Raw genomic sequence first — 23,817 nt, forward strand, 5'->3', positions numbered from 1 at the left:
TTAAGGGTCATGGGATTCTAGGGAAAGAAATTAAGACGAATCCAACCTTTACTTCTCTGCACACTTTGTTTAAATTACTTTCATTACTGCTTTTCTTTAAGATAATAACTCAATTCTAGATTAAAGCAGTAGTTTGATTTTAAAAAATGTCCATATTTTAAAGGATAAGACTGGTTTTATTTCTGCTTTTTGATCTTTTTGTGCAAAGACCAAAACCAACAATGTGTTGGTCTGTCTCTAAATACTAAAGAGGACATAAACCTTTAAAAGCGGGACACAAATATAAAGTTTAATCATATAAAAAAAAATGCTTAATAATCTCCTAAAACAGCTGGTTTTTATCAGGAGAAAATACTGCATTTGTTGGGGACTATTTTCAGCTGTGGATTAATCCACATTTGATGCTCTGGTGAATTCTGGTCGGATCACAAAGTCTAAAGAATGAACTTGGGACGTAGGAAAAGTGATATGAAGCTGAAGTATATGAAGCCATTTGAAGTTTTAAAGCAAGTAAATTAAGTTTTTGATGGATTACTCTGAAACATTTTTTCGTCACAAATGTTGCATGTCATTACAAATTTTAAAAATGTGGCGTATAATGAATCATAATGAAGTTCTAAGGATCAGTCTGGGGTTACTTTATACGGCGGATTAATCATCATGTGGATGAAGGAGTGTTTTAATGGAGCACTATGACTCAGAGGAAGAAGAGATATCAGGATATTGATACTTAAAAAGGATCAATTTATCGTTGGTTTTGATCTTTTCATGGGATTTGTTGACAATAAGATGATAAAGACTTCCTGTTGGCCTCACAATCTGAGAGGTTTAGTGGCTCAATCAGTAGACGGCCTTGAACCACGATGAGACACATCTTACACACACACACACACACACACACACACACACACACACACACACACACACACACACACACACACACACACACACACACACACACACACACACACACACACACACACACACACACACACACAGCAAACAGACTGACAATACAAACAATACACTCGTGTACTTGTGAGTACAGAAGTACAAAGTGTAAATGTACACATGCGGCACAGAAAAGAACACAGAGTTGACACAACAGACAATAAAAGCACAAAGAGTGGGCTGTGGTTCAGGGTGTGAAGTCTTCCTGTGTGTAGATGATGTGTGTCTCTGCTTTGTTTGGAAGCATTTAAGGGAACAGTTCGACATTTGAGGATATGCACTTTGTTTGTTTGTTTGTTTGCAGAGAGATTAGTTCAGAAAATAAATAAACCTCAAGTCTGTTCCTGAAGATAGTCAGTAGACGGTTAGCTTAGCTTAGCATGAAGACTAGAAACGGGGAAACTGCTAGCATGGCTCCGTCTAAAAGGTAATACAATTTGCATTCAGGCCTCACCTCTGAAGCTCACAGAGGATTATGTTGTTGTTTTTGTGGGGGGGGTTTGACAGCAGTGGAGGGCGTCTAATCCCGGATTCATTCATTCATAAAAGATCTGATAGTCATTTAACAAAAGATGGCTTTCGTTTAGTTTCTTTTCCAGAAGAAATGATTATAATGCTTGGGAGGGTCTTGGTTTTATAGAAATGATGCAGTCTCTAATTAATATATATATAGTTATATCTGAATCAGCTTTAATGGCCAAGTATAATAACACATAAAAGGTCTGTTTTTTTATAAATATATAAAAAAAATATATATATATAAAAATAAAAATAAAAACATATATATATATATATTATTTAAACTTGTACAGTGGAGACAGTGGAATTTGTTTATTCTGTGACGGATTAGATTAGTATTAGACTTTATGCTAAGCTAAATTTTGTGTATCTTGTTAGCTTCATATTTAGCAGACAAACATGAGAGGTATCAATCTTCTAATTTTCTCTCAGCAAAAAAAGTGAATAAACACAGTTCCCAAAATGCAAAGTATTCCTTTATATGTTAAACAGTCTGCTAACAAGCTAAACTAAGATCTTGAGCATGGTCAACATTGCACCAGCCTGTTAGCATTCCAAAGTTACAATAGGAGTCAATTTGGCTTTTTGCTTCACTTAAGAAGGATTCCAAGTAAAGATTATTTTAAATATTTGATTGTTTGGTTTACAAAACGTCCAGAAATAGTGAAAAAAAACGCTCCGGCAAAATGTTGAGATGTGTTATTTAGTCTGACCAGCTTTATATACTGTTACACTCTTTGACGTTGACTCACCCTCTAGCATGAAAGCGGCTTGTTTCCTGAAGATCTTCACCAGCGCGTCGTCTAAGTTGACCTCCTGGAGCCTGGCCAATAGCTGCTCTTCGTTGCGACACACTTTCTCCTGAGCGTAGAGGCCGTCGGGCATCGCCCTCTGCTGCCCTAAGCCAATCAGAGCCGTCTCCGCCGCCAGAGACGAGAACGACTCGCCTTCCTCCAGGAAACGCTCCGCCGACACCACAGGATGCTCCGTCCTCCTACATGAACCCGAGCCTAAAGGGGGAGGAGGGGGGAGAGATGACTTAGAGGTGGGGGGGAGTAAAGAGTATTGATAAAGAGTATTGATAAACCTATTGATCTATTTGTTGGTTCTGGTGTTCTTTTTCAGTGTGTATCCTCCTGAGGACGGTAATCATGTGTTTTAACGGCTTAATGATACTTTGGCAGAACTCACTGTCCATCCCAGGAGAGTTAACGGTCCCTAATGAACACACACACACACACACACACACACACACACACACACACACACACACACACACACACACACACACACACACACACACACACACACACACACACACATATATATATATATATATATAAATAAATATATAAATAAATATATATATAAATAAATATATTGATATATTTATTTAGATATTTAAATATATATAAATAAATAAAAATATAAATATATTTTAAAAATATATATATATTTATATATAAATCAATATATTGATTTATATATATATAAATATATAAATAAATAAAAAAATATATAAATTAAATAAATAAATAGCAGAATGCTTTCACGACTTCTTCCCGTGCAGCAGCTTCATCAGTTTAGAGGAGAAACAAACTGAAACCAGAACAACCAGCGTCCTCTCCGGCTGCAGTTTATTGAAAGCCGTCTCGCTGAGCTCCCCCCCGTCCTCCCCTCTTTTCCCCCTCCGCTGCATAATTAATGCATTTTAATTGGAGTGTTTTTCCTGCTGCATTTCTTATTCATGAGCTGTTATTGGAGGATGACTGCAGGCCAATCAGCTCGTCTGTGTCATCAGCGCTGATTGCAGCCCGAGGGTAAGACGCAATCACTGCAGTCGAGGAAAATGTGTGTTTGTGTACTGTATCGAAGTACTAAAGTACTGTACTTAAGGGCCATTTTGAGGTACTTTGCTTGAGTGTTTTCATTTTCTGATACTTTGTATAGCAAAAAGATTCCAATCTTACATTAAAAACACATTTTTGAAAGATGAATCTGGAAGTTTCCAACCATTTTAGCTTGTGACTTTTTCACAAAAAAACTGTAGAGAAGTCAGAAAAGCTGCTTCTTCTTCTCTCCAATTAATTATCTTTGGACCCCTCAGTTTTATCTGGCGACCCTTTAGAGGGGCCCGACCCCTATGTTGGGAACATAACAGTAACATTATGCTCTAAAATTGATTCATCAATGATCTAACATTTTTTAATAAATGCTCTTTTTCTTCAGACACTTCAGAACAAAGCACTTTAACTTGTAATAAAGTACTTTTACATCGTTGTATTGGTACTTTTACTACAATATAAAGAATCTGAGTACTTTTCCCATCCCTGTGTATCCGTGTTTGTACCTGAGAAGTCGAGGTGTGCGGAGCCTCCGTCCTCGCTGCCCCGCCCCGTCTCCATCAGGGTGCTGAACAGAGTGCCGATGGGGTCCAGAGGGTGGCCCACCCAGCCCTCCATGTTGGTCACCGATGTTATGCCTTTATGGAGCAGCTCTGGAATAACACAAACACAAACTATTGTTATACATTTATACTCAGTGCTTGTTTGTTTTTTTTTAACCTAATTTAAGACAAAGTGAATTTTAAAACCCTTACCGTTTGTCAACTGGTAAAAGAACTGTGAAGAATTATTTATTAAGTAAGTAATGTCATTTGTTGACATTTTTATCATATTTTTGTCAGGCCTTCCCAGCTGTAAATAACAATAAATCTTTGTAATATAATAACTCAATTAATGTGACTTGGCCCCAGATAAGTGGCAGAAAATTGATAAATTGATTAAAAGATAATTAAATTGAATTAATTTCTCCCAACAGTCGACAAAACACGCATTAAAAAAGGTTATAACTAATGTTTCTTGACAGGCGGGGAAACAAAAGAATGAAATCCTTTGTGAATGAAATTCAAGACAAAAGACTGTTCAGGACTGTAATGTTGAAACGGAAAACACAGAAAATGTGCATATTTGTAATTTTAAAAGGCAGAGCTAATGAAACTAAAAAATTATATTTGTAGTATTGTAAAGCAAGTGGGTCATCGCTTAATGTCTTTTATTACTGTTTTGCTTTCAGCACGTCATGCATTATTTCTTATTTTTCTTTGTTTGAGTTTTCTAGGGAAACAAAATCTTTGTCTACAAAAAGACTCGAGCTTTAATAAGCCATTCAATGTTTTATGAGGCAAAATACAGCTGGATGAAAAACTAGAAGCCTCAATTAAAATATATAAATTGGACACTGAAGTAGAAACTGACCTTTTTTGTGCGTGCGGAAGAACTCCAGCTGTTTCTGCTGTTGCCTCCTCAGTGTGTTGACGATGGCGATGGCGAGCCTGAGTGCTTCCTTCGGGTAACCGTGTGATCTCAGTGCGTCCACTCGGGCGCACGCCGTCGGGACGTGCTCTAAAGAAAGAAGAAGAAGAAGAAGAAGAAGAAGAAGAAGAAGAAGAAAAGATGTTTAGTTGTCTTTCTCTTATTTCATCCTTATTGATAACCCCCCCCCCCCTCTGTACTACGGGTCGCCGGCTCTCTCACCGTGCCACAGGGGCCACCCTCGGGCGTCGAAGAGGGAGCTGTTGAGGTTGTCGTGGTAACAGTAGTTGGCGTAGTGGTCCTCGGTGATGATGTGCTGCAGGTGGGGGTCCTGCCAGTGCAGGTCGCAGGCCTCGATCGCCCTCGTGAACACGGTCCGGTGAGGCCGGGTCAGTGGATCTGTGAGAGAGACACGAACACGTCGGGTTTTTAGAACGGTGATGCAAAGATGCTGTGTGAGGGGGAAAGGACAGGTGCATGCTGGGAAGTTAGTAACTGTAGATTGATTTGAAACAGCAGTGATCGTGACACAAACACACAGAGGCTTTTAAGAGCTTTAAGACCCTTAAATGTGCTGCACTTTGTGTCGGATTTCACAGTCATAACTCAGTCAAACATGGTTACATAGACATGAGACACATCGTTTTAGATTTGGTGAATCTTACTCTTTCCAACGATATCATTATGTCCATAAATCCACTCAGAAATCATAGAAAAAATACATTTCTTATAGCTCCAGAACTTCCAGAGAAAAGTTTTTTTCAGTATCAAAGTAATCCAGTGACGGTTGTATATAGTCTGTATATCCATAAATAGGAAAATGCAAATAGGAACTGCTGACAGCATATTATGAATGGTGCCAAAATGTAAACAAATATAGGATAAAAAACGGGGCTCAAATTGTAGCAGCCCCCCCAAAAAATAGGAACTGTAGCCCTGAAAATGTACATAAGAGCAAGACAAAAAAATTATAATATCCATATATTTTCATATATAGATATATTGGAGTCTACAGTGTCAAAAAAATGTGGATCACATCCAAACCAGGAGCCATTACGGAGCAAACAGCAGCAGTAATAACAGCGCCTGTCTTCTCATTGGAAACATTTTTATTACCAGCTGATAGAAACGTTCGTGTGTCTCCACTTTCTCCGATTTGGTGGAGAAAGGAAAAAAAAAAGCTGCAGGATCTCAACTGTGTTATTAGGCTCATTCTATTAGCCACAGTAAAAAGGTAATAAGGCTTGAAGGCACGGAGATTGAAGGCGGGAGACTTGATTAAAAGAGAGGGGGGAGGGCAGGAAGGGGGAGATTGAAGACTTAAGAGTGTTAATACAGATGAAGGGGGAGGGAGGAGGAGGAGGAGGAGGAGGAGGAGGAGGAGGAGGAGGAGATGCTGCAGGAGAGGAGAGAAAGAAACCTTAAGATGTAATGCAGAAGAGGATTTGGGATTTAAAAAACGTCGTCTCTCCTCTCCGGGTGTCATCTCACCTGGGTTGCCTGGAGGGCCCTGGGGCAGAGCGTTGGTCAGATTGGTCAGCTCGCTGCCATGGTTACCGTCCTCCAAGGGGCAGACGTCCACGCCGTTCCACCTCCGAAGCTGTCGGAGCCAGAAACCCTTCTGCTCGGGTTTGTAGTGGGGGTTCAGCACGATGCACATCCACAGGGCTCCTGAACACACACACACACACACACACACACACATCACCATCAGGAGATATAACACACACACACAAACACTAACTCTTATCCTGCAGAAACACAACGCTGGTAATCGTTAGTGTACAAAATATACCACAGAATTAGTTGCTCAGTGTGATTTTCACCTCTTTGAAATAGTAAAGTAGAGCAGAATAACGCAAAGTTAAATTATAAAAGCACCTTCCGTTATCGTTCGGTCTGTTTCCCTTCAGAAAAAAGTGAAAAATGTCCATCACAGTTTCCTTGTTCAGTCTAAAATCCCTGATATATTTAATTTATTATAATGTGAGTCAACAAAAAGCATCAAATTCTCACGTTTCAGAAAACTGGAACCATAAAATGTTTGGCTTTGAACTTGACAAAACAGTCCACTTGGATACAAAACAACTACATTTAATGAAAAAGTATTTATTCTGCTGATTCACAGAAAAAGAAAAGAAGGAGAACAATCACCAGTTTTTGCTAGATTATTAATAAGATAACAAAAAGTACTATTTATACTATAAATATATTTATTTTGAGGTGGAAAAAACAATGACTTTTTAGATTACTAGAGGTATCTTTAAGGTTAAATCCCAACAATGGTCTCATTACTGAAAAACAGCTTTGGAAAGGTGGTTAAACGTGTTTTAATAACACTGAATGTCTTCTAAATGATAGAAGACATTTAATGATTAGGTATGAAAGGTTTCATTTATTTCTTTATCAATTAATTTGCTGATTTTTTTCTTGTCTTATTAAATGTCAGAAAATAGAGAATAATCACTGTTATTATTTCCCCAAAGTCCAAGAGAACGTTTTCAAGAGTCTTATATAAAAAATTAATAAAAAGAAACAGTCTAAAACCCTTAAATAGTTTGTTATCTTTGATATAAATAGAGCAGCCAATCGACACATTGAAGCAGCTGAATCCAGAGAATACTTTTATATTATTTAAAATATTTATAATATTAAACAGAAATCAGTGAAACAATGAATCAAAGTGTGAAAACGTGAGCGGAGATCATCGGCTTTGTTGGCTGAAGAGAAGAAGACACTGGATACAGGTTGGAGAAGGAACACACAAAGAGAGCGAGGACGGAACAATGGACACGTTAAAGGATAAATAGCAGATGACAGATGACAAAATGAAACAGAAGAAGAAAAGAGAGGAAGTGAAGTGAGAAAAGGGAGGACAGGAGGGAAGGAAAGGGAAGGGAAGGGGGGAGTGAATGCAGGAGGGAGGCTGAGGATGGGGGGAGGGGACCGGAGAGGAGGGAGGCTTTATCCTCCGTCTCTTTGTTAGGGCTGCTTCAAGGACAACAACGAGGAGGGGAAAACAGAGCGCCAGGAAAATGATGTCAGACGTGGAGAGTGACGAAATGCAAAGCAAGAAGCTACAGAAGGTGTGAAAGAAGAGGATCGTAACCTCGAGGCTGCTGCGTGTTACATGTTGCATCACTGTTCGGTTTCCTAGTGAAGCCAAGACTTCTGTTTTCAGGAGATTTTGATCGATTTCCATCATAAAAAAAATAACTTAAGTCAATCAGTGTTCAGCTGTTTTATATCAAACGTGCAACAGAGAGCGAAGGTGATTCTGCACACGATCATCGAATCTTTACAACTGTTTATTTATTAAAATATATATTATTATTATTATTATTTAATAAGCAAATTTGGTGTTGATTAATCGCTTCATAAAAGTGGCATAAATTGGACAAAAACCAGAAATACAAGTACCTAAAAAATCTATTTTCAGCCACTAGCAGTCTCTCAATGAAAACGCTAACAACAGATAGGGCTTTGTGACATGTTGAAGCAGCGTGGGATCATGGGAGTTGTTAGAATTCCTTCAGTGTTCATGGTTCAGGAGGTTTTCTACCACAGAGGTCTCCTCCTCTCCAAAACAAACCGACCCGCTGATTAAAACACTGAATAAAAGCAGCTTTGTGTTGAGAATCTGTGTTTCTTTGACGCTGTTCGTAAAATATGTTTGATTGTTGACATTTAAATGCAGAAAGATTGACATATTAAACTGGTTGATGCCACAAAATATGCTGCTGTATGTAAGTGTGTGTGTGTGTGTGTGTGTGTGTGTGTGTGTGTGTGTGTGTGTGTTACCTAGTTCATCCCACAGCTGTCTGTACTTGTCAGTCATGGTGGTTCCCTGTTGCCTCCACAGCGCCAGTCTGGGGTCGCCCATGAACTGCTCTGTGATCAGCGTCAACATGCGAGCTCCGTTGGAGTCCCTCATCTTCAGCATCTCCCTCACCTGCAGAGACGTCGTGGTGCATTGTGGGTAAGCATAGCCGTTGGAGTGCAGCACCATGACGTTATGTGTGTTGGGAGTGATTGTGTTACCTTGCTGAACAGTAAGTTGAGCTGCTTCCCCGAGCCGTGGTACCCGCCCTGGGAGAGGAAGAGCTTGACCTGTTCCTGAACCTGCTCCTCGTCCAGATGCCAGCAGTTGTCGTCGTCCACGCTGGCGCCCGCCGTCGGATCTGGAGCTCCTGAACCGAACAAAGGAAACCAGTCAGCAAGACATTAACGCTCAGATTCATTCATCAGTTTACCACATTCAGCGGGGGAAGAAGGACGCTGATCTGTTACTTGTGCAAAAGGAGAAATACTTATATTTATATCAAAATATTCATCTTACTTATGCACAACAGCCAATTTCAAAATAATATCATATTATTTGATTGTAATTATTATTGATGCATTAATGTTTTCATCAATTAATATATTGCTGGGTTTCTTGAGAACTAACAATAAAGTCATCAAATAAATGCAGTGTCGTAGAAGTATAAAGCAGCAGAAAAGGTTAATCTTCAAGTACATCAGATTTTGGACTTTTGTACAGTACTAAAGGTTTGTTATATAAATGCAAGCACTGGTGGAAAGTATTTCTCTTTTCACGGAGGAGCAGACATGAAAACGCCTCATCAGCACATAGTTCACCGTCTGCATGAGTGCATTAATGCAGAGCTGGTTATCATTAAACACTGATCAACTCTGCAACAATAACCAGCATGCAACACTTAAATATCACTAAACACTAAAACTTATTACAGATGAAAAAGCAGTACTAGTATCTGCAAAGAAAGTCTCCCTCAAAAAGACATCATGAGCTTTAAGCTGCTGAATCATTTGTTTTTGCTAAAAATAAATGTGTACAAGTATACAAATTGGAATGAGGAATATTACTGTAACTCAAAGTGCTGCAGATTACCACAAAAAGGCAAAGCAGTACACATACTACTACAATACATATCCAAAAATAGTACCATATACAACACATTCAACCATAAAGTATTCAAAAGAAACATAGAATTTGTAATTCTAAAATCACAAAATGATGTCCTCAAAAGTGTTGTTTTATCCACAACTCAAATATAATCTGTTACCGTCAGAATCCAGAAAATATTCACATTTAAGAAGGTGGAATCTGACAATTTGTACTTGTTGTAGTAGTAGTAGTAGTAGTAGTAGTAGTAGTAGTAGTAGTAGTAATAGTGGACAACTGATCCAAAAATCAATTCATCTTTGTAGCTCCAGCCATAAACACAAACCTTGACAGTATATAACATCATAGCACAACATATATCGTAAATATGTGAACAGATTTTTTTACATATTCATAATGCTTTAAGAGATTTTTTTGTTTTTACAATATGAAATTCTACATGCAGTGTTTCTTAATGTTTTTGTGATGCACATAACAAGAATCTCCTCACAAACGCTTCCACACTTCATGCATTGGAGTCATCAGTGTGCGTTTCCCTCCGGTTCTCCATAAACAGCTTGTTTTTCCTGAGTCGTCTCCGAGGACGTCGGCCTCCACCAGAGCGAGATGGAGGAAATCTAACACAACTACCTTCTTTTCCTCGTTGGCGTCTGTACTTCCATTGCATGTTTAAATCCCAAACCCTCCCCATCATTCTCTCCACTCACCGTGAACCTGGTTGATCTCCGAGTTCTGCGACAGGATTTCGTCGGCCAGCTTCTGCGCCGTCGGCAGCACCTCGGTGTGGTGCACCGTGATCAGGTACTGGACGAACTTCTGCAGCTGATCCCTGTTCATCTGGAAAAGAGTCTCTGAGATGGGCAGGCGCAGCTTGACCTGCTCGGGCTTCCGTACTCGGTACAGCGAGAGCGCCACCACGTGGGCGCAGTAGAAGATGTCCTTGTTGCCGCAGCTGCATGTCACCGCGGTGATTTTGCAGCGGTCGAAGCTGACGCTGACGTTGCAGAGCAGCTCGGGCTCCGAGGACGTGGCCGGTTCTCTCACTGTGCCGCTGAGGTGGAACCCTGCAGAGAAACAGAGGAAATATTTACGGTTAATCATCTGGAGTTAATGAGTAAGTTCACTGAGTAGCTTTCGTACAAAATAAAATAAAAACGCTTAATTTAAACATAAACGTTTAAGCCGAGATGTTTCTTTTTATGACGATATGGCTCAATTTGTAGTAATGTTTTTGCAACCAGCCAATATTCACTAAATTTATGTTTTTATTCTCTGTCAGGGAAGATGCACATTGATCAACATCACAATAAATGTGCCACAAATACTGATGTCCCTCAGCCTGATGTTAAAGTAATATTAAATTGAACAATAAAACATAAAATAAGAAAAAGAGATAGCATAATATGAATATGAATATCACATTTCAGAAGACAGGTGAATCCATAAGCTCATAAACAAACAAAAAGCCCACAAACGAGAGCAGAAAGCGTAAGCATGCAGTATTCTCTCTCTTTTAGCTCTGTTTTTGGTCTCCACCACCTCCTGAAGGAAATATCTGTGTCTTTAGCTACTAAATGCTCCACTATGCTCACTAGCTAGTCTCTAAATGTGTCCGTCTTCCTTTTGGTGCTGGACAGGAAGTGTACAGTGGAAGTTTTTTGCTGAAACGGCGCTATGAGAGCGGTGAACGTGAACCACAACCCGAACAAGAAAGACGATAAAATGCTTCTCAAAGTTCCCCATCTACAAACAAAGTCATGGGATCCATTGTTAATTGCAACCAACTGAAACTTCTCCTGTGTGCCAAGCGTGTAGGAGAACTACAATGGCCGACATGAAAACACCGAAACGTGAATGACCTTATCTAGAGCCAGGGTTTGGTTTGTCCTTTCTGGGCTACTGTAGAAACATTTCGGCCCTCCCATGATGAGGACCTGCTCCATCAAAAACAACTATTTTCAGATGATTACACACTAAAGAAAACATACTTTACATACTTATATATTCCATTTCTGCCAGGAGATCCAACTAAATGCAACACACTGTTCCTTTAAATGCCCAAAAAATAAAAAAGGACACTTGCACATTAACTACTTTTCTCTACCTCTACATCTGTTTCTGATGGATTCTGTGCAAAACATCAAACCAGAAACTCCATATCAATGCAGCTCAACCTAACTTTGATCTGGTGAAAGAAGTAAAAGAAGCAGAAAATGGAAGAGAAAGGCGGAGAAGTGAAAGGACAGGGAGGCGAGCATAAAGCTCCACTAAATATTCTCATTTCCTTTTTCATTTCCCTTCCACAACACCTCCAGTGCTTTCCTTAACCCTGAACACCCCCAACCCGCCCTCTCTCAGGATTGACGGGATCATTTCACCACCAGGCAGAACCCTGCTTTTGTACCCTGAACCCCTCTCAATCTGAAGCCTATAGGTCTCTGTGAGCGTCTGCTGGAATGTAAACAAAGACAGAGGAGCAGATTTCAATGTGGATTTGACCTTAAACTTGCTTCTTGAACTCTGGTTTCTTTAAGATCAGGTATCCGAGTCTCTGACAGTAAAATAAACGTTGATGCTTTCTGATTTAAAGAGAAGGATCGTTTTCAATCTTTAACAAAAACACACGACTAACATAGATTTGAAAACACAGTAGCCGCACGTCAGAGCCACAATATTGGGTCAAACCAGATGAGATAGAGCAGACGGCAAACTGTATGTGCAAAATACTGCCGTAGTGACAAGAAGTAGACAATCTATGTGTGTAAAAGTATGTATCTCACTTGGTTATTGGGTTACCAGAGATAACAGATGCGTCAGAAGCTCGATCAGAGCATAACTGCTGAAAAACAGTGGGAGTTTATCATCGGTGTACGTACATTTAGCAGAGTGTGAACAACTGTACTGTTTCAGTTTCACTGAAGGGATTGTTCTTTATGACACACAAACATACAACATACGATACAATTACTGTATCGTACGGTTTGATAAAAGCATTTTGAGGTAAACAATGTTGTTTTATTTGTTAGCCAGCGATGATAGACGTCCTTCTCCTGCATCATGTTGTCACGCAGACTGACAGATGACAGACAGCATTATTAAATGATAGTATGAACCTAAGAAAATGGAAAATGCTACATCAAATATCCTGTCTGTGGGGGAATTTAAATCAACTGGGAGCAGACAGAAAAAGCTAATGTAAAATAAAGAAATGATTCCTATATCTAGACACTGTGGGCCACCACATCCTGCTATCACAGCCATCAACATTTGCCGTCTGTAATACTTATATGCCATATTTCAGAGTTGTTCCATTACCATTTATTATAGCAACAGTGACTGTAGCTGAAATAGTGACTTGAATATAGACAGCTCTTTGTTTTAAATAAGCTAAAACTTTATTCATCCAGAGGGAAATGGTCGTGCATCAGTTGCAGCACAAAGTAGGAAAGAGCGAAAATAAAAAACAAAAAGAAAACAATCAAGATTACAAATATAAGGGTGCAAAAAACAAAACTGTTCTCAATGCCAGAAATGTAAATAAGATAAACGGTTAAGCGTCATGAGTATAAACCGGTGTACGGTGAGGTTCAAATCCAAAATATTCCCACGCTAAAAAGTAAACAATTAAAAAGGTGAAGATCATAAATAAAACACAAATAAACGGCCTCTATTCTGCCGGGAACGTTGGCAGTGAGATACGGTTTCCATTTAACATGTGACACAGAGCTGACACATATCGGCCCTGCTGGGTGGAAGATCGTTGTAAACAGAGTGGGTGTCTCTGTGTGTGGTGGAGCTCCTGTGATACGGAGCTGAGCAGAAACACAAAGAGGCCTCAAAGACTATCCGAGAGAGAAACTTGTGTAGAAATAGAAAAGAAGAAAAACTGCACAAACACACACTGGATCGGCACGAAATCCACATCCTGTCTTTTTAAACACACACACACGTACACACACACACACACACACACACACACACGTACACAGAAAAGCATGCTGCCCCAGTCATGCCTGGCCTACAGCTGAACTACTGACGTAACAGAAAGAGAGAGTGTGACTCGAGGAAGAGGAGGAGGAGGAGGAGCGCTGTGCTGCTGGAAAAATCGGTATGCCCTCAGCTGAGTGTGAGTGTGTGTGTGTGTGTGTGTGTGTGTGTGTGTGTGTGTGTGTGTGTGTGTGTAAGCTTGGCGGCGGGCCAAAGCCCTGAGCTCAGCATTCTGTAATGCACTTCCTCTCAGCGTGTCTGCGCTCCACAGCTTGCATAATACAGCTCTGTGCACCGGCGTAGCAACCAAACTTAACTCCTTCACTCCCAATAACAGAAAAAACTGCATTTCTGCAGAGTTCACAAATTTGTATTTAAGACTTTAAAAGATGTTTTTAAAGTCAACACCGAATGCGAAAGTATGAAAGAATGATGGAAAACCAGCAGGGACGGAATTATGCATTACTACAATATAACAATAATTCCTAAGGATATAGTTGGTTCAACGTTTTGGGAAACATTGAGGAGTTAGATGAGAAGAATAAATCCATTAAACATGATGCTGGAACCAGGAGATTAGTTAGCTTAGCTTAGCTTAGCATAAAGACTTGACGCAGGGAGAAACACCTAGCATGTTCTGGACAAGAAATAACCAAAAGCACATAACCACAACTTTGCTTTTACACTTTAGATTTGCTGGTTAGAGAGATTTGTTGGGGTCCCTTTGGGACAACGCTAGGCTAGCAGTTTCCCCCGTATGCAGTCTTTATGCTAAGCTAAGCTAACCGGCTGCTGGCTCCAGCTATAAAACATTACTCTGCGGACATGAGAGGGTCATCTATCCTATCAGCCGACTCTTGGCAAAAAACCCTAAACAATAAGAGGTGATGTATTACACGATTAACTTCCTGGCTGCTGTAGCTAGCAGTAATGATTGTTGGTGATTGTAGTTTGCTACAGGTCTGATGGCGCTGAATGAAACTGCACTAAAAAACAATTGAACAGCCTCCTGCAGCAAAATCCAATATCGAAACAATCTCACTTTGAAGCTATACGTAGTTGTATACTGTCCGTAGCAGGCAAAAGAAAATACAGATTCCAGAAAGTAGATGAAGATATAGATATGCAAGTTACATTTAAAACTTTTTTGAAGAAACTACATTCAATGCTAATACACTTTTAAAGACCTGCAGATAACTCTGAACTCACTCGCATGGAAACCGCGGTTTAACACAATTAAGCCCGGGGTAATCAATTTAAGCCGTCTCTACAGGATTAAGTGGGGACGATGTCTCAGTGAGGAGGAGGAGGAGGAGGAGGGGGGGTTTAAAACAAGGCCGGGACGTTTGCCTGTGAAAGAGCATCATCTCGGCTCCCTACAGAGTTCAGCCTGAGGAGAGCTTCAAGGCTGTGTGCAACGTCGCCCGCTCAAACTGTGGCTGCAGGGGGTCATTTCTCAGCTATGTGGCCAAAGCCTTCATTTAACTCTCAGCACACAAAAGCCGGAGAGACGAGACAATCCCCCCACACACACACACACACACACACACACACACACACACACACACACACACACACACACACACACACACACACACACACCACACACACACACACTCACACTCACACACACACACACACACACACACACACACACACACACCTCCCTCTTTCACGCACCAGTCAGCCATTCAGTCAGCTCAGCCTCCAAAGCTGGCCAGTCAGGCGGAAGTGAGAGCCTCTCAGCCAAGGTGTGTGTGTGTGTGTGTGTGTGTGTGTGTGTGTGTGTGTGTGTGTGTGTGTGTGTGTGTGTGTGTGTGTGTGTGTGTGTGTGTGTACTGCTAGCGACAATTGGGGAACCTAATCCGTCACCCGTGGAGAAGCAGAGGCACCTATGGGGGCTGTAAGGAAACAGAAGTAAACAACCAATCAATAGCCACGGCGCTCTGATTACCATCTGCTGATCTGAAACCAGTTATTAGCCTCCAGTTACACTTATAAGTGTTTATGGTGGTGAGGCTGCTACGCTAGTGCTAACCTCTTCCCTGTGATGCTAGAACCGTACAAAATCAACTGATTAGATCATGCATCGCCATGGGAACTAATATTAAATATGTAAAAAAAAATAAGAAAAAAAACAAGAAGGAGAGCAAAGTGGCCCCTTGTGCTAACCGTTAGCAGCCAAAGCTAAGCACAGCAGGCCGGTCAAGCTTCGGTCAACTGGGTTTGAAAGCCGGCAGCTAACAAGGTAATGTGTTCAGGGACAGGGGGGTGTGTGTGTGTGTGTGTGTGTGTGTGTGTGTGTGTGTGTGTGTGTGTGTGTGTGTGTGTGTGTGTGTGTGTGTGTGTGTGTGTGGTAAGGAGCTTGAAGATGCACTTCAGTGTGAGCTGAAAATGAGGTCAATGAGGGTTTGTTCTAACTGGGTCAATCTGTGACCTTCTTAAGCGACCGCCAACAGCTTCTTTAAGCATGGACGTACTAATAAATGTTTGTGCATGACAATAAATACACTAATCATTAATGGGTTTTTTTTTTTAATAGTTAGGCCAGTTAACTGCTTCCTCCTTCAATCCAGCCTCCCGTGTTTCGAAGCAGAACTGTGGAAATAACAAACTGCACTGAAATACAACACGGAGGAAGGATTCCTCCTCGACCGAGCAGACAGAAATTCCTCAGCTCTGTCAGAAAAACAGAAAGGCCTCCTTTACAACACATGAGACATTGCAATCGGTCTTGTCACCGGTATTTATAAAACAGCGTCTTTCTCGAGAAGCCGTTTTCCTGTCCGAGTTTGCAAGCGAAGCAACGGAGAGGAAACTGGAAACATTTTGAGCCACCGCACTCAAAGAATGACTCAATGGAGGGATGTTTCTCTTAACAACCACCTTCTCAGTGGCTTTTATAGCCATGAATAAATAACTAAAACAACTACCAAAAGAACTCACAGATTCTACACTCTTCTCATACTCATTACAATTCTTTATCATTGATTAAACTGATATATTCCTGATTATTCCATTAACTGTTGGTGTATAAAATGGCCAACATTTTTTCTAATTACCGACAACTCTGTCTTCAAATGTCTTCTTTGTTTGAAAGAAACTACAAAATCTTCACGTGTATGTCTAAACATATCAGTCCATTAGTTTTCTGACGTTCGATTAATCAATTATCAACTAATAGTTGCAGCTCTGTCAACAAGTTAGAGGCTAGAAGAACAAAGAAGATTAACACTCAATTAGGCGGACCTATATCTTAAATCTGAAGCAGTCTAATACAATAGTCCTGCGATAAATCCTCCCTTAATCAGATCAGAATACTTTATTAATCCCCTGGAAGAAATATGTACGTTACAGTTGCTCTTATAATATAATATATAAGAAAGGATTATAGAAATTAAGGCTTTTGAAGAATAAAAATAGAGGACTATGTAAAAAAAAAAAGTAAATTAAGTACATAATGATTCAATATATAACACAAGTATAATAGAAAATGTATAAATGCTGTATTAAATGAAGTATTGAAGTTGAATAATTGTTATTGTACAGTTTAATGAAGGTTATAAAGACTTACAGTAAAGACTTGATTAGGCTGAGTATGAAATATTCAAACCCAAAATCACAATTACATTGTATGCTGGAACAATACGGGGTTGTTGTGTGATAATTTGAATACATAGATTTAAGAATAACAAATGTTTTAAAGCAAAAGTTCGACACAAGGATCCTCTTCAAGGTAGAGCCTCAATAAGCTGTTTATCATGTCAGTTGATTCTCTGCTTTACGCCCAAATTAAAAAATAAAAGAAATACTAGCACAAACGCTGTTGACACACAGTAAGCTTGTAGCTTTCGGGGTCCCTCTGGAACTTCTCCTTATCTAATTCAGCCTTGGCTTTAATGGACAAACAGATAGAGAACATGTGAACACACTGTGTGGACACATGGATTAACAGATATAAATAATAATAAATGTACTAATACCACACTGTGAAAATACAGTTCTGCATTGAAATAGCACTTAAAAACAAGTAGTATCAGCAAAATGTACTTAGACAATCTAAAGTTTAAGTACTTAAAATGCAGAGAAATTACCCATGGGAGTGTTTTACTATTATATATATATTGTAATAATATGACTGATGTATTCATGTGTTATTAGCATTTGTCTGTTGTTTGAGTTGGAGCTGATTAGAACTATTTTATACACCGTTTAGTAGTTTAATAAACAAATGATTAGTTTGTAAAACATTTGTATTGTTATCATGTTTTATGAGACTGCAAGGAAACTCAAGTCAGATAACAGTACTGCAGTAAAAAGCCTAATATTCATTTACCTACTATAGAAGTATAAAGTAGGATGAAATGGAAATATTTAAGTTAAGTATAAGTATTTTACATTTGTACATGAGTACATGTAATAATAACCGGCGGCTCCCATTGGCCTCCCTGATGGAGGCGGCTCCTCACGGACGCACAAAAATGCAATCTCACCGTTTTATTTACGTCAGTGTGTCCATGCTAAGATAAATAACGGCCATCCGAGGTTTCACAACAAGCTTCTAAAAAGGGCCAGAAGAGGATTCTTTCCCCCCCCACACACTTTTAATAGCATTTGTTTGAGTGCTGTCTCTCCCGACGAGCCCGGTGAAAGTCATTTGTTTATCCTCTGAGGACCATCAGCAGCCCGGCCAGAGCTTCTCCTCTGCAAATGCATTTGTTCCCCCTCCAGAGATCCAGAGCGGCCTCCACAGAGAGCCTCGCTGCTGCTAATGAGCACAGGAATCCCACCAAGACGTCAATGAAATCAAATAAAAAGCTTTTAGTGTTTGCTTACATGTTGATCTGATTGTTGTTTATTAAATAGTGAAGCAAATATCCTCTGAATCGTGTTCGTGAACGTATTAGTTTGAGGATTTAAATATGAAACCAGCAGCCAGTTAGCTTAGCTTAGCATAAAGACTGGATGCATCGGTAAACAGCTAGCTCTCTAATTGTATGAGTTATATCTTGATTGTATAAAAAACGAAACTGCTAACGGCTAACCTTATACTACAAGTGCTGGACCATTTTTGGGACGGATGCAGTGACTTCCTACCAGGCTAGCTGCTTCTTCCTACCTCCAGTCTTTATGCTAAGCTAAGCTAACTACATCCAGCCTAATATTTACCATACAGACATCAGAGTGGTATCAATCCACGTATCTATCTCTCTGTAAGAGGGCAAATATTTCCCAAAATGTTAAACTATTCCTTTAAACAGCTAAAAGATGTTGATTATTTAAAGACAGTCTATAGCGTTGAGCACCTTTATAACCTCAGGCAGCATTCACAGAAGCAGAGTAAAGAAGATGAAAGTATTCTCACCCCTCTGAATTATTTACATCACGTCTTTGATCACATCAGCTCTGTTACTGACAAAAATAACCAGGAAGAAGAAGAAGGAAAAGAGCCGGCGTGGGAATACCAGGCCTCACATCAGTGAAGCGGGCCAACGAGAGGCCGATGGGAGAGATGAACACTCTGTGAACTCCGTGGGAACAAAAGCACTGGCAGACGTTTGGTCTCCGAGTGAAGTCAGCGCGCAGTAACCTGAACGATGGTGGTGCAACTCCAGCTGTTTATGCATTTTTCCCCCAGTTAATAAAACAATTTCCCTCCTCTGGGTCAGAACTCACCATCTACTGAGTAGTAAAACAGATTACACACATATATTATTGCACTGAGTGGTACTATGCGACACGTTTTCATTTAGAACCACTGGCGGAAGTAGTACACAGATATTTTACATAGTTTTGTGTACAAAATAATGACCAAGAGGAAAAACCTGAAGGATACAAGTGAAGTCCAGGATGCTTCCCTGCATCAGTCCACACACAGACAAACCTGCTGTATACTACAGAACACGCCAACAGTTTCTCTTATTGAGCACCAGTTTGACCTTTGACCTCTGAGCTGACAGCTTCAGAATATACAAATCATATCTAAATTGAATTAACCAACATACCGTCACAAGCGTCGCCTGTACGGTAAAAATGACTTTAAAACAAACAGGGGGCCAACCCTTTCCAGTAAGAACGTTTTCATATATCCACATTCACACATACTACATTTGCATCTGCACATACATAAAAGTGAGACCAGAAAGGTCATAAAGTGAGAACCAACAAGATGTTCACTTCCTTAATGTTGTTGCATTTACGTAAACTGTGACTCTGGGCATCAGACATCTGAAATGTGGCTCCACTGAAGGTGATGAACCTTACCAGGGTAAAATGATCCTGTTAACTCATTCAACTAATTCATTTATGCAAACAAAGTTAGAGGATTTATTTGGTAATGTTAGACTGAGTCATTGTGAAGAACAGTGTGCTCTTTAGGGTCGCAGCTAAAGATCGTTTATCTCTATCTTGGCTCTATCTAACAAAGTGACGTCTGATTAATAGTCCAAAACCTGACAAATTTGAGAATAAAATATGAATAAATTAATGAAATTGTGTATCATTGTGTAATTCATTTTAATATACACCATGATTTATGCAAACCAGGATCAGAGTGCCACGTTCACAATTTCAAACAACAAAGAAAGTCCAGCTATAGAAGATAAACAAACAGCTATGCTTTAGCTCATTCATTTCATAAAACGTTTATTATGCGCCACAGGACAAATCAGAAAAAGTAGTAATTAAACATATTCTATCTTGCAGTCTTTTTAAGGCTTTTGAGACCAACTGAAAACACGTAAAATAAAAAACAATCTAATATTTTGCTCAACCGGACAGCAGAATATTTCAGGCTTTTGTCGAGTCATCTCTTGGAACATGTACTCTCTTAAATCATCATCATTTGTGAAGTACAGAGGAAGATGTGACTCATTTCCCACTTCACCCAAATCACCCGATCTATTTTTGTAAAGGGACCTTCAGCGATGGTCAGAGGAAAAAAGAAGCAGATCTCAAACGTGTGGTAGAAGCGAATTCTCACATGTGAGAAGCTAGAACCACAAAAACTAGTTGCTGATGAATGACTAATTGATTAATCAGCTTTAATCAAGATCCAGCTTACTGTGAATAATCCAACACTCTACTTTAAAACCAGTTTGGAAGAACTGATAAAAGAAATCAAGTGTGCTTGTATCAAGCATGTATGCGTGTTGAACAACTAGCCCAACAACATTACCTGGACATGTCTTTATCTGCAGCCGACGGAGAGAAACCGTTTAACTGTCAGCGTCACGTCACAACGTCTGAAAGAGGAAAGAATAGTTTCCTTCACGGCGTCACGGAGGGGGAGGGGCCCCCGCATTGTCAAAACAGGATGCAGGCCGCATCATATCATGGCAGAGCATCAAACCAGAATCACACACCCTCAACCTCCTCTTTTCTATATGTGTTAAACCGGCGGTACAGCTTGCTCAACGTTTCTGGGGAACGGATGAGTGACTGGTCTGAAAGATAAACAACGCTACAATCATCGCTGCCAATCAACCCGCTCTCTCTTTGTGCTCTCGGGTATTTTGGGGGTTTCTGTCGCTTCACTTTTATCTCGACTCGCTTTCCGTCTGAACACCTTCAACCAGCCAGCCTACTCTTCTCCTCACTGCATCTCATTTACCAGCTGGAGATGCTTCCTGTTCAGCTGCCACCATGTGATTCGTCATGACGCCTCGCCGTTTCTATCACTCCTCCATCATCACTGAGCGTTTCACAAAAACACAAAACTGAGTTTTGATTCTGATAAACCCAACGGACCGCTCAGACTGAAACATTCATCTTCATTTCTCTCTCTGCTGGGGAGTCAAGTGACGTCATGATGGAGAGTAACTAAGTAGATTAAGTATAACATTGGGGTACCTTGCTTGAATATATCTCCATTTACTTTATACTTGTACTTCACTGCATTTCAGACGCAAATATATATGACAGCTACTAGCTACTGAAGAGCAGAGCTGCAGTGATCAGTCAATAGAAAACCAGACCAGATCTATCTATCTATCTATCTATCTATCTATCTATCTATCTATCTATCTATCTATCTATCTATCTATCTATCTATCTATCTATCTATATGGCGGCATATACCACTATGAATGGCATACCAACATATTTTACTGATTTTGAATGTTTAATATTAAACGATGATGTAAATAACCATTAGGTGCAACCCTTCTGTTCGGAGGCCCAAAGTGGTAAAATTATCTCACTAAAAAAAGCATTGATTAGAGAAAAAAAAAAGTCCCCAAAATGAATGCTAATTTGTGTATCGGAAATTTCTCTGAACTCTCTCCCTTCAGTCATCCCAACACCCCTCATATTTATCTGGTGACCCTTTGGAGGGGCCCGGCCCCTAGGTTGGGAACCACTGGACTAAACTAGCTAAGTGTCTATAAAGTAGATAAAGAAGCTCTGGCTCAGTATTAACAATCTTATATGGAATAATATACCAATCACAACCTTTTTTTACTGCATAATGAGTACTTTTACTGCTGATACTACTTGTATACTTCTGATGATCCTCCTCCTCCTCCTCCTCCTCCTCCTCCTCCTCTAACCACCAGAGCCCCTCCCTGCTGCTAACTGCATTAAAGCCCGGTCGATACGCTGCTCGAGTGCATCCCGTTTCCATCACGCGTAACGACATTACTCATCTTTTAACAGATGAAAACAATGACTCAACTTGTAGGCGCATGCCAGGCATACCCCGGAAACATACCGGCTCAGCATGCAGGGCTTGTGGCAGCTTGTGTCACCTCTGTGGCGTGTGAGGGTTTTGTTGAGCGACTGGTTTTATTTAAAGCGATAGACAGACAAGCTGATAGTCATACTTTATCATCATTAGGGCTGCAACTGACAATTATCTTAATTATCTGCAGATTATTTCCTCCATTCAAAGTGGCACTCAACGGGTTAGTTTCCTTGTCCTACAGACAACTATTCAGTCTGTGGAAGGAGGACATATTTATAATTCAAATATTTGCAAGAGAACCTGTGTTACCGGGGACATAGAGTTTGAAAGGTGGTGCTTTTCAAAATATAGGCAGGGACGTCTAACACAATTGCAAAGTGGGAGTAATTATTTCGGATGACCCTGGGTCTGTGACAGACAGTTGAAGCTTTTCTAGAACTCTGATTATCATGAAACTCTCTCAATAACAAAAGCTCAAAATATGAAATATTGCGTCAGAAAATGTACAAGTACAAGCCTGTGCACATGAAAACAACAGCGGAGACGTTAACTATGACTCACAAGGTGCAATTCGGCGAGAAACATCCAATCACAGATTCTGTAACTTGTGGATCTCACAGCAGGCAGAAGCTACAGTTTATGTTTTGTTTTTATCTGCAGCTTAAATGAATTCACTTTGGGATTTTGGGAGTCCTACAGTCTATAAAGTATCACAAAAAAGCATTAATCCATTATCTTCATATTGCTTGTTTTGTCCGACCAACTGTCCAGAACCCACAGATATTCAGTTTATTGTTTATTATTACATGAGACAAAGAAAAGCAGCAAATCCTAACAAATGAGAAGCTGGAACAAGATAGCGGTGAACGACTGCATTTACACGATGTTTTAATCTGCTAAAAATTATAATATTGACATTTGTTTCTTGAAAAGTGGCGCTTACACGTCCCTTATCAAACATATTCAGTGATTCATTCTTTCAGCTGTAATGACTATCAACTGATAAAGTCGTGAGGAAATTGTTGTGCGACAGTTTGCCCGGAAGTGTTTAGACTATGGATAAATACAAATGGTTTCGGGATGCACCTTTAAAACCAGGTTCTACTCGTCCATATTTCAACAACGCTGTATCTGTTGAAGCTTCCGGGCATCCACCTGAAAGCGCAGCGACACGTCTATGAGTCAGAAAGCTATGCTGCAGGTCTGGGAGAGGCCTGCAGATACAGCTGGACCAGGAGAACGAGATCATACGCTTGTTATTACAAGAGACAGACAGCGGTGCAACAAAAAAAATAAAATAATAATAGACAGAATAATAAACTGAAACCAGACAGGAGGATGATGATGAGCGGAGGCAGGAAGGCAGGCAGGAAGTGGATGGTTATAGGTCCCGTGACAACAGAGCCGGGTCGCAGTCAATGGGTTTACATTATGTG

At 40.1% G+C, this 23,817-nt stretch overlaps 1 protein-coding gene across 1 annotated transcript in view; it reads right to left on the reverse strand.

Annotated features, from left to right (window-relative positions):
* The window catches only part of zswim6 (zinc finger, SWIM-type containing 6), a 42,472-nt gene that overhangs the window by 8,176 nt on the left and 10,479 nt on the right, over nucleotides 1-23,817 (reverse strand). Inside the window, exons 2-9 of the mRNA XM_054612096.1 lie at nucleotides 10,419-10,775; nucleotides 8,826-8,974; nucleotides 8,586-8,736; nucleotides 6,276-6,455; nucleotides 5,007-5,183; nucleotides 4,728-4,874; nucleotides 3,821-3,967; nucleotides 2,223-2,480 (exon numbers count right to left, since the gene is read on the reverse strand). Of these exons, the coding sequence (XP_054468071.1) occupies nucleotides 2,223-2,480; nucleotides 3,821-3,967; nucleotides 4,728-4,874; nucleotides 5,007-5,183; nucleotides 6,276-6,455; nucleotides 8,586-8,736; nucleotides 8,826-8,974; nucleotides 10,419-10,775 (1,566 nt within the window). The remainder of the gene's footprint in view (nucleotides 1-2,222; nucleotides 2,481-3,820; nucleotides 3,968-4,727; nucleotides 4,875-5,006; nucleotides 5,184-6,275; nucleotides 6,456-8,585; nucleotides 8,737-8,825; nucleotides 8,975-10,418; nucleotides 10,776-23,817) is intronic.

This window comes from Anoplopoma fimbria, chromosome 14 (genome assembly GCF_027596085.1).
Source record: "Anoplopoma fimbria isolate UVic2021 breed Golden Eagle Sablefish chromosome 14, Afim_UVic_2022, whole genome shotgun sequence".
NCBI lineage: Eukaryota > Metazoa > Chordata > Actinopteri > Perciformes > Anoplopomatidae > Anoplopoma > Anoplopoma fimbria.